Here is an 11,650-nt window from a genome sequence, read left to right as displayed (position 1 = left end):
CATTGAAATCCTGGGTTTCCCTGGGATCATGCTGCCAAACACTCCATATGGGATGCCCAGAAATATAGCCTAAGTTAGGGAGATTTAGTTCTCCCATGTCTCAATGGACCTATACATTTTTAACAGCAGTTCTTGTTTTTTGCCTACCAAATGAACCTTGAAAAGGTCTTGTGAAGCTTATTAAAGAATGAGGTTTTAAATTCTCTGAAACAGTTGTGGTTGACATAGGAGATTAGGAAGGGTATTTATTTTGAAAAGCAACAACCTTTCTACAACTGGTACGTGGAGATTCATTCCTAAAATGTAATAGTATGAGATTAATTTTGAGATTTTTATTTAGGTTTAAGATCACATTAGCCCTCAAATATCTATTCCATCTTGGGGGGAGAGGAATTTAATTTGAGCCAGTATCTCAGGTTGAAGTCTTCCACACATTTGTTTAAATTCAATTTGTAAACTGAACATTAGCCAAATGACAATTGTACTGGGGAATGAGGGACTTGATTGTATTATAAACACCAAGAGTTTATTGGACTACAATAATATTTATAATCTCAATACTAACTCTTATTCATTTCCAGTAATTTGAAACATATAGTTTCCATAAATGGCCCAACTACTAGTTAAAATAGGAGTGGGGCTGTCAGGTTCCATTTGATTTAAAGGGAAAGACATTTTAACATTAATAAATAGATTTGTTTGTAGGACAATGTATTTGGTTCTTATACAGGCCTTAATTGTGTCCCAAAGCACTCTACACAGTCAAATACCTTTTTTCCCACATTAACAAAAATCCATAAAACAGCTGAAGTCCTGACAGGTGAGTGTAGTTGAGCCCATTAATGAAGGGGAAAGGGCACTTGAATAAATGTGCATATGCAATATTCCCTGTTTTTTGTTGTATTTTCATGAAACTTCATCTCATTCCCTCCCACCATCTTTCTTCCTCACAAGACTTTTTCTGCACTAGGGATTAGGACACAATTCAGACTAGTGTCCTGCGCTTGGGCAGAGATAGAACAAAATGGTAAGCACCTGCTATTCACTTAGGTGGTTTTTTGGGCTTAGTAAGAGCATGTGGAATACTTTGTTTATGCAAATAGACATGTCCATTTTATCCTCTTGAGAGAACACAACAAAATGTTAATAGAGATAGTCTGCAGTCCTCTCTTGGAGATTTCTTGGGAAAGCAACCTTGTTTCTTACACTGCAATAGTAGATTTTCCCACACCACTCTGTGATGAACTTGTCTGGCACCAAAGTCAGTAAATAGATTAGCAGTATATGTCCACAGGTAGCTTGGGACATCAGTAGCTGCTGGGTCTTCAGTAACTTTGTTCCCCCAGGAGTGAGACATAATCCAAAATCACTATTGCCTGTGAAAAGTGCCAGTATTCATTACATTTTCTTTATGCCCATACCCAGGGAGGGGCACCCAACATTTACAGCTTTCATGCAACAGAACACTCTGATTCTTCCCCACTAGGGCCATATTCATCACGGTTTGAGCTGCAGAATGGTACTGTAGCCAGACACTGCAAAGCAAAAATGTCAATAAGCATTTCCTATTAATGGAAATAATGTACAGGAATTTTGAGACTTATATTTTATTGATTGTTATGACTGTAAATCTAATGGCCTCTATATATTTTAATCAGCAGTTTTTGGCATGATGACCTTGTGAGGTGTTCTGTATTCCTGCTCAACCTTTGACCCTGCACAGGAAGGTAAATAAGAGGATTAGGGAAGATCCGTTCTGCAAGATCCTCCAGTTCTTTAGGACTTCAGACTATAAGTGCAGGATTTGGGAGAGCCCATTTGAATGTGACCATGGGGAAGGACTAAGAAAGGAGAGAGTGGCTGCTGCAGGAGAGGGAAAAGTTCTGAGACCTAACAGGAAATAAACAAGACATAATTGGTTTGCTCAGTCAACAAACTCAAGAGTATTAACCTGCATTCCCCAAGACCTCAAACTCAGTAAACTTTCCAGTCCTTGGAGAACTCCATGGTTGCACTCCTTATATCCCCCAACATTCCACATGGCATCATGGTGTCCCTCCCTTATCCCTACTACTCCATGCTGTACAACAAAAAGAAAAATACCTACACCATGCGTGGTCAGTGCATCTAAGGCTGGGGAGGCAGGCTCCCAACCCCACTTACAGTCCCACCCCTTCTGCTGAGGCCTTGCAATCACCACAGAGAGGAGGCAGGGCAGCATGCCGAGCACACATGTGCCCCAGCCTCCCTGGCCCAGAACACTGAGGAGGGAGAGGGGCACACACCCCAGCTTCCCTGGCCCAGAGCACTGGGGTGAAAGGAGGGCACGCAGTTCCAGCCTCCCTGGCCCTAAAGCATGGGAGGGCGGGCACTAGGGGCAGCAACACTCCAACCCCAGAACACCTACAAGAAATGTTCTTGGGGCGAAGTGAGGGCGGGACCATGCCTGGGCAGAGCCTTCCCCTGCCTAGGCTACCAGATGCCTATGATCTACACATACATGGATCTGAAAAAAACATGTTGGTGTATATGTAATCTAATATGCTACTGTAGGTTTTATGGACATGGCCATCACTGCTCCCTATTCATTTCCATTTTCAGTTAGGATTTTAAAGTATGGTTCACTTTTTTATGGTGTTGGTAAAAGTTTTTTAAATATGTATGTGTGTGTTTGTTCTTTCATTTTTTCCTGCTTTCTTGGACACAATGAATTTCTGTTTTGGGATATTCTGGGCATCTTTATTGATTTGCAGCAAGCATTACAGAATTCATAGGAAAAAATTAAAAAACCATTAAAAGTCCTGCAGCACCTTAGAGGCTAACAAAAAATGTAGATAGTACCATGAGCTTTTGTGGGCACAACCCACTTCTTCAGATGTCTAAGGTGCTGCAGGACCATTTGTTGTTTTTTCAGTTACAGACTAATACGGCTACCCCCAAGAATTCATAGGGGGAGGAAAAAACTCAAGCATACTTAAAAGACAATACTACCGTGGCTGATTGTTGAAATGGTCATTTCTAGCCTACCTCAGCAGCAAAGTTCCACAGCCCTTAGCTCTGGCTGTTCAGTTTCATCAGACATCTGGTCCACCTTGTCCCTCTGCCCTGGTAACAGCTTTTCCCCTTTACTTTATGTATATTATCCAATATACAGCAAGCAGTTATAATCTTGGGGAGACAATCTAGTTAGTGAAATCACACTGCCAGCATCCCTTCAAACTAGGGTTGCCAGGTGTCCAGTATTGACCTGGATAGTCTGGTATTATCGCCTCTTATCAGGTAAAAAAATTCATAAAATACTGGACACCTAAACTGTCCAGTATTTTCTGTTTTTTTCCTTGCCAGGAGGCGAAATTACCGGACACCTGTCAACCCTATAACACGCTTAGCAACTGGGCCCAGCCCCTGCCCTCGGACCCCCTGGTTCTGCAGGGAAGCTGCATTCTGGCTTGATCAAGAAAACAAAATGGCCACCACCAAAACGCCTAAAGACCATGGAGAAGCAATGCCTTCCCTGGGTCTTAGTGCTCAATCACTCCTCTGTTCTTATCCCTATTCTGACTGTGCATGCACTGAAAGGGGCAATGCTGTTTTATTTTTTATTTTTTTCTTAACTTTTGGACTTTTTTTTTTTTGCTCAACAACTTTGGTCTCCTCCCCCCCTTTTTCCCCTCAACAGAATTTTCCCCCCGGCTTTTTTGCGGGGATGGGGGTGTTAGATATTTTTGGTTAAACCATCTGGCAACTCTACTTCAAACTATCAAAAGTGCATTCAAGTTATTCTGTGCCTTCTGAGCTAGTAGTTCAATCTTTCCCTGGTGCTATTGAGGTGGCAGGTATTCAGCTTCATGAGCCAATGAGCAAAGAGTAGGCTGCACCCCACAGAATCACTACTGGCATTTCAATATCACCATTGTTAATCTGCTGTTTGTGGAAGAATGTTCCTGCTTGCAGCTTTTTGGAAAAGTCCTGCATTTCTTAAAGATGTATCACACACCTTCCATGAGTGACCTACCCTCATATCAGTGAATTGTCCACATCGATTAAAAGCACTTGCATAATCTTGGAAAGTATCCCTTTCTAATGATGTACTCAGTGGCAGAGTGGGCTGCTGCCAGAATAGGAGTATATGTGTCATCTGTCACTGCATTCCAGTCAGGGAGCCCATTGCTGTAAATTTGTCCACTATTTCTTGCACATTGCCAAGAGATACAGTCTTGTATAGCAGGAGATGGCCTTACACACATGGAGAACAGCAACATCATTCTACAGACTTTCCAACTCCAAACTGATAGTCCAAACTTAAGAGATGGCTCCTTGTGTGCACCGGCTCCTGGAGGATTGCCTGCCCATGGTGCTGCTGCCACCTATCAGAGGCAGCAGTGGGGGGGGGGGGGGGAAGAGAAGGAGGGGTATACAGAAGCTAGCATACACGGGAGGCCAGCTTAAAAACCAGCTTCCCACACACACTGGCTCCTGGGGAGCCAACTGCCACCCCCCATGTAACTGATGAAATTTTCAGCTGTTACACTGTTAATTAATTAAATGCATTTTAACATCAATATTATGTACTATCTATGCTCAAGTCTTACTTCTTCAAATGGTGCATTGAGCTGTTGCTTGTTTAGGAGAGAGGTGGGAAGTCGATGACAATGAGGGGAGGGGAATAATGCTGGGTCTCAGATGTGTAAGACTGGAAGGGATATCAACAGGTCATTTAGTCCAGTGCCCTGCACTCAAGGCAGGCATACGTAATAACTAGACCATTCCTGACAGGTATCTGTCTACTCAGGGCCATCCCTAGACAGGCACAGAACCAGGGACAACTCCCTCTCCCACGCCTTTGCCCAAGTCCCACACCTACTCTGCCTCCCCCCACTGCACTCCTTCCCCCAAGCCTCCCTCCAGGTGACACAAGCAGGGAGATTATGGAGAGCGCTTGGGGTGGGGCGGCAGCAGGAGTCAGAACCTTCGCCCCCCTCACAGCGGCAGGAGCCATGGAAAGCAGAGCAACCCAGCAGCCTGTTCCGCGCCATTCCCCTGCCAGGTGGAGCACGGCGGCAGCTCACCGCAATGTAGGGGACCACACGATGGTTGAGGCAGCCGCCCCCTGTCACCGCCCACCCAAGCAGGGGCAACCGCCCCGAACCCTCCTCTGAAGGGGACAGCGCTGAGCGTCACCTCTTGCCCCAGCCTCCCCCCCCCGCCACGCTGACGGGACGCTAGCGGTGTCCCTCCCGCGCTCTTCTCCCCCCGACTAAACAGAGCCAGGCTGTAACCCCCCCCGCGGCACGCTCGCTAGGCCGCATCCTTCGGGCCGCTGCTCTCCCCTAGACTGGCTCCAAGCTGTGCCCGTCCTCCCCGGCACGGGCCCCAACTCCCCCGCGGCCCTGGCCATCTGACCGAGGCTGGGAAGGGGCCGGGCTCACAAGTACACGGCAGCAGCTATTGGGACTGGGGGCGGCTCCCCCAGCGCAGCCCTGCTGCCGACCCCGCCTCCCCCTCCCGGCATAGTAGAGCTCAGCGCTAAAGGGGGGGGGGGGAGAGAGAAGGACGTCACGTTCCACGCACGCGCAGAGGACGCAGGCTCCCTCTGCCGAGCATGCGTAGAGAGTTCGTTGCCAGGGAGGGCAGATCGCTCAACGGGCCGGTTGCACGTGCCCCGCTTCCTGGCTGTGGCGACAGACACGCTCCCGCCATGGCTGCGCTGGCCGAGGTGGGCTCCGCCGGGCACTTCCGGGAGCTGCTGCAGCAGAAGGGCAAGTACGTGCGGCTGGCTCCGGCCCGGCGAGCGGCAGCGTCAGGCCCCGGGGCCCGCGGCTGTGTCGTTGGGGCGTCGGCGCCCGGCGAGGAGGGGGCGGGGTTGTGGCCGGGGGCAGGCTCGTTGTCTCTGTAGGTGGCGTCTGTCTGCTCCGCCGGGGTCACAGCCTCCCCGGCCCGGTGCCCCTCGGCGGGGGCGGCTCATTAAGCGCCCGCTGCTGCCGCCTGCTCGCGTGGGGCCCCGTTCATTCCGCCTCTTCCCCTGCCTCCGTTGGTGACTCCCCCTCCCTTGTCCCCACTTCCTTGCCCTGCCCCTGTAGGACATCCACCCAGGCATCTTTCTGCCCCTGTAGGACATCCACCCAGGCGCTGGCCTGGCCAGCGGGCTACTTGATTGCTCTGGACAGACTAGTTAATCCTGCTCTGCTTTTTAGGCCTGGTTTATGCTAGTAATTTACGCTTGGTGTCGCTAAATCGCTCAGGGGTTTGAAGACAAGTAAACACCCCTGAGAGACGTAGCCATCCTGTCCTAATCCCTAGTGCAGAAAAAGTCTTGTCTTGACCTAGACCATGTCTGCACTACATCTTACAGCAGCACAGCTCTGCTGGTGCTACTGCGCTGCTGTAAAATCTCCCGTGTAGCAGTTTTATGCTGACAAGCATCTCCCATCGACATAGTGGTATCTAAACTGGTGCTTCTGTCAATTTAAGATATGTCACTCTGTTTTTTTCCCCCCACACTCCTGAGTGACACAATTTATAGTCTTCCGGGGGGTAGCCGAGTTAGTCTGTACAGGATAAACTTAAAAAACAACAAATAGTCTGCTAGCACTTTAAAGACTAACAAAACGTAGATGGTATAACGAGCTTTCGTGGGCACAGCCCACTTCTTTAGATGATCAGCTATAATGATCAAATTGCTATTGTAGACACAGTCTTAGTCTTTGAGAGATCGCTTATCTATGCTGTGTGAGAATCTCTCATTGATGAATGAAAGTGACAGGTTAATCTGTTAGTCCAACGTTTCCCAAACTATGGGCCGCGGCCCGGTACTGTGCCATGGGAAAAAAATACTGGGCCTCAGTGTGGCTGCTGGGAGGGGAGCGGGGCAGGGCAGGCTGAGAGGAGGTGTGTGTGGGGGGGAAACCAGCTGCTGGGAAGCAGGGTGGGGGGCAGCGGGGCTGTCCAGCGGATATCGGGGTGGGTGGGCAGCAGAAGCAGGGTTGAGGGCAGCAGCAGCACTGTCCGGTGGAGATAGGGGCGGGTGGACGGTGGAAGCAGGGCTGGCTGGGGGAGATTGGGAGGATGAGGATTGGAGAACCAGCCTCCAGAAGCAGGGCTGGCGAGGGGAGATCGGGAGGAAAAGGCGGGGGAGGGAATCGGCCAGCGGGAAGTGGGACTGACCCCAGGCATATGCAGACCCGGGTACATGAGTGAGTCTGGCCCTGGGAATTCTGTTTTGCCCTCCCCCTCATACCTTCCCTCGAGTAGCTGTGAACTGCCAGGCTGGTAGACACACTCACGCAGCATGAGCACATCTACCAGCCAGACAGTTCGCAGCTACGGACTGATACACGTAATAATAATAAAACTTACCTAATTAGAAAATACCAGACGTTTTATATATCTGGTATTTTCTCATTTGTTTCCCGGACAGAACCCTCTCATACAAGACTGTCTGGTACAAAACTGGACACCTGGCAAACCTACCCCTCCTTGTACCCTCCCTCCTAGCCAGATACCCTACCCCCAATCGGCTCCAGCTCCCACCTCCTGGAGTGTCCGTGTGGCGCCAGGTCCCCCAAGCCCTGGCCCAGGCTGGGCGGAGGATGGGTGAAACACTGAAAACTTATTCATTTTTCATTCTATATTTTATATGCATTTATATTTTTGGGCTGCAAAAAAGAGTACTGACAAAAACGGGTTCCAGCTAAAGTAAAAAGTTTGGGAAACCCTGATCTAGCTTTCTATCCATCTTACAGTACATTTATCCAATCCATATTCCCTTATTCTGCTGGCAAGAATATTGTAGGTGACCGTATCAAAAGCTTTGCTAAAGCTGGCACTGGGGGCTTTGGGAGGACCAGAAACAACTTATTTGAATATTCATCATTTGCTTAATGAATATGCGAATTAATGAATTTACTGGTCCCCGTGTCAAAAAGTTCGGGAACCCCTGTGTTAGTCTATAAGGTGCCACAGGATTCCTCATTGCTTTTGCAGATTCAGACTAACACGGCTACCCCTCTGATGCTTTCCTATTGATGTAGCACAGAGGTTGGCAACCTTTCCAAAGTGGCATACCAAGATTTAACCCTCAGATCCTGGCCTATGCTCCTCTTCTGGGAGCAGAAGGGGCTCTCTCCACTGCACACCCTGTGGGCCACCTGGCTCAATGCAAACCTTTCCGTGGACCAGTGTTTCCCCAAAGGGGCAGAGCAGCACAGCTTCATAGGTGATTAATCAGCCTCGCCCAGTCAGAGGTTCAGGGCTCCCTGAAGCTGTGCTGTCCTGCAGCTTAGAGGGAACACTGCCGTGGACCACCAGTTGCTATTGGAAACTCACCATTAATTACATAATTACCCCTGAGCCATTTTGCTAGTGCTGCAGCTAGGGAGAATGGTTTAATTTATTAAACAGACTAAGCATTTTAACTTTCTCATGTTAGTTTTATCAAACTTCATTTTAAATAAAAAAAATTAATTTATGTCCAACATCAAAGGTTTCAGTGTTTTCTTTTTGGTAGAGATGGGAAACTTTTTTGGGGTCATAGGCCAGCGACCTACAAAAAAATCAGTTAGGGATCACATGAGTGAGAAGCAAAAAAAAACTCCTCCAAAAAAATCCCAACACTCACTGAGACATCTCACTCCTCTGGTGCTCCAGCTCCAGAGGGAAAGGGGAAGGGACAGGGAGGACTGAGATTTGGGGTTTCCCATGGGCCAGACTTACTTTTTCTGGGGTTCTGGAGTTAGTAGATTTTGTGGATCTCCTTAGGCTCTAGGGTGGGGACAAAAATGAGGGGTTCAGTGCGTGGGACTGGGCTGCCAGTGAGTGGGATAGGAATGGGAGTGTAGGATGTGGGAGGGAAGAGGGGTGCAGAAGGGGGAGAGGTTGCAAAGTCTGGATGGGAGGTAGGTTGCAGAAGCAGACTGGGAGTAGGATGTCTGGTCAGGGGGAGGGAGCAAGAGCAAGAGAGGGTGAAGTGTGTGGCCAGGAGAGAGGGTGCAGGAGCAAGGCTGGATGCAGAAGGGTGGGAGCAGGGTATCTGGGCCAGGAGGGAAGGTGAGGAGCAAGGGAGGGTGTGAAGCTGCGGGTTCAGGGTCTTCGCAGGGGGAGGAGAGTGAATGAGGGGGATTGGGCATGATGGGGAAGATGCTTACCTGGCTTTGCATGGGGAAAGCTTCTGGACAGCATGCCACTGGCTGCCATTCCCCCAGCAGGGTGGGGAGGGGGAGTGAGCTCAGCCCCCCCCCCCCCCCCCCCACGCAGTGAGTAGCTCATGCATCCCGGAGGCTGCAGCACCAGCTCTGGCTTCCTCCTGGAAAGCGGGGGGGGGGGGGGGAGGGGGGGGAAGGGGAGGAAGGGAGGTGAAGAAAGCCCCAATCTCACCAAAGCGGCTTGCAGAGAGCAGCAGAGCAAGCGGTTCTGTTCACTGTCGTTCTCCCAGCCAGGTGGGGAGGGCTGGGTGGAAAGAAAGGGGCAGCACATGGAGCACACCTGCCGATCCTGAGTGTGCCCTGCCCTGCGGTGCCCCAGCTGGCCTCTGCGTGGCTCCTGCTGGGGCTGAAGCCGCTGCTCCAAGGTGCTGAGGTCCGGGAGTGGCTCCACTGGATTTTGTATCTGCCTCAGACCCACTTGGTGCTCCCTACTCTGGCAGTGGTAGCTGCTGTAAGAAAGAACAAGCAGTCACCTGTACATGGGAGAAGGTTGTGGCGCAGCTGAGGCCCCATGGGCCAAAGGCAGCCCTGCAAGGGGAAATAGGGAGCCATGCAGTGTGTGGGGTTGTGGCAGGGATTTGCCCCTGGTGGTGCACACCGCACTGGAACTGGGAAATGCTATGGTGTGAGCTGTTGCCAGCTCGGGCACCTCTGAACCACCAGCCACTGTACGTCAGCCCAACCTGCTGCTGGGGAAGGGAGAGGGCACCAGCAGCAGGTTAGCACCCAGCCACTGTGTGCGCAGCCTTGGAGGTTTCCCCCAAGCCAGCTACGGCTATGTGTGCCACTCAATCGGCTCACGTGCTACTTATGGCACCTGTGCCATACATTGCCGACCCCTGGTGTAGCATGTCATTGTCTACTCTGTGCTACTGTGATGTAGCTGAACGTTTTAAGTTACATCATAGGGTTTGGCCTATTCTAGGTTAGCATAACCGTGTCACTCAGGGTTATGAAAAATCCACACACAACAGTTACATTTACCAAAATCTCTGAAGACAGCTGTCAAAGAGCTGGATTACCTATGCTAACAGGAGAATCCCTCTTATCAGTATAGGTAGCTGCTTCAGCATGTTATCAGTAGACAAGCCCTTAGTTTGCACATCTGTAAAAGGGTTATAATTAAGGATGTAAAATCACATTTAATTGGTTAACCTGTTAAAAGTAACGGTTAACCACTTGAATGATTAAAATGAGGAACTCGTGGAGGAGCGCTTCAGCTTGGCTGGACTGGAGCGGCTCCCCCACTATAGTCAGCCTGACTGTTCTTGGCCCTACCTGGGGCTGCTTGCTCCCATCCTCGCCTCTGGACCCAGCTGGTCTGGAGCAGCCTGCTGCCTGTGGTGGGTGGCAGGCTTCTTCCGGGTAACAGTTAACTGGTTACCTGTTCGCACCCCTAGTTCTAATGCTTGCATTCCATTTAAAGGATTGTCAACACCATTCATATTTTAATCTTATTTTCTTATGTTAATGTTAATAATACCTTTTGATTACTACACTGAAACAATTTAGAAATCCAGTTTACACTATTTTTTGGAGTTTCTTTGGTAACATTCTTGGATAGGATAAGGAAAATCAGTGAGGTCAGTTTCATTTTCTTGTTCCCAGTGCTGCAGTGTTTGTAGAGCCCTGCAAATCAGCGGGCATCTGCTTTATGTCCTCAGCCATTCATATCTGCAGATCAATTTTTGAAGATTGCAGATTATATGTGGATACAGCTTTTGTATCCATGCAAGACTCTGTAAGTTTGGACTGCTGATGTTCCAAGGAAATGTTCTTGTGTTTAAAAACAACTGATTTCAAATTTTCCTTTTTATAAAATGGAAACATTTCTCTCTTTTTTTGTTTTTGTAAAAGTTTTAGTGATGATCTAATTTTTAGATCGAAGACTTGAGAAATGTGAAAGTGCTGTTGTATATTATGTTAATAGTAGGAAGGTTAGAGTTTAACCAACTAACAGTTTAACCAATAGCTGATGCTTATCAGTTAATGGTATTGGTTATACTCAAACTCATCCGGCTCCTAGGGAGGTGGCTTTGTTGCAGCAGGGCAGCAAAGCCTTCTCCTTGGCAGCCCAACGGGAAGGAGCTGTTGGCTCTTCTCCTGGGGAGGTGGCTTCACTGCTGGTTCTGCAGAGTAGAGCTAAGCTAGTGGCTGCACGGTTGCCATATTAAATGCTTTTAATATGCCTAATTAATGGATCTTTAAAATTTAATTTTAAAATAGGAAAGTATTCACTCACACAGTGAACAGGATGGCACTGTTGCATTGGTGTCTCCTAGCCTCAAACAGATTGTTTTCTTCATCTCCATACTGTGTGAAAACTTTAAAATTTGAGTTTTAAATGAACACTTTCAACTCAATTCTGAAAGCATAATTATATTGACAGATTTTTTTTTTCAAGAGCACAAACTTGAAAGATGACTTTCATGAGCAGATCTTCATATATG

At 48.7% G+C, this 11,650-nt stretch overlaps 1 protein-coding gene across 2 annotated transcripts in view; it reads left to right on the top strand.

Moving 5' to 3' along the window:
• Nucleotides 1-5,600: 5,600 nt before the first annotated feature.
• Nucleotides 5,601-11,650, top strand: part of GLRX3 (glutaredoxin 3) — a 39,867-nt gene continuing 33,817 nt past the window's right edge. Inside the window, exon 1 of one of the 2 annotated variants that reach the window (XM_075935241.1) lies at nt 5,601-5,763. In XM_075935241.1, the coding sequence (XP_075791356.1) occupies nt 5,603-5,763 (161 nt within the window). In that variant the 5' untranslated portion in view covers nt 5,601-5,602. The remainder of the gene's footprint in view (nt 5,764-11,650) is intronic. The other variant, XM_075935242.1, reaches the window with a different exon arrangement.

The sequence above is a fragment of the Pelodiscus sinensis genome, chromosome 8 (assembly GCF_049634645.1).
Source record: "Pelodiscus sinensis isolate JC-2024 chromosome 8, ASM4963464v1, whole genome shotgun sequence".
Taxonomy (NCBI): Eukaryota; Metazoa; Chordata; order Testudines; family Trionychidae; genus Pelodiscus; species Pelodiscus sinensis.
The sequence above is the reverse complement of the archived record's forward strand: the minus strand, read 5'-3'. Positions and strand labels throughout refer to the sequence as shown.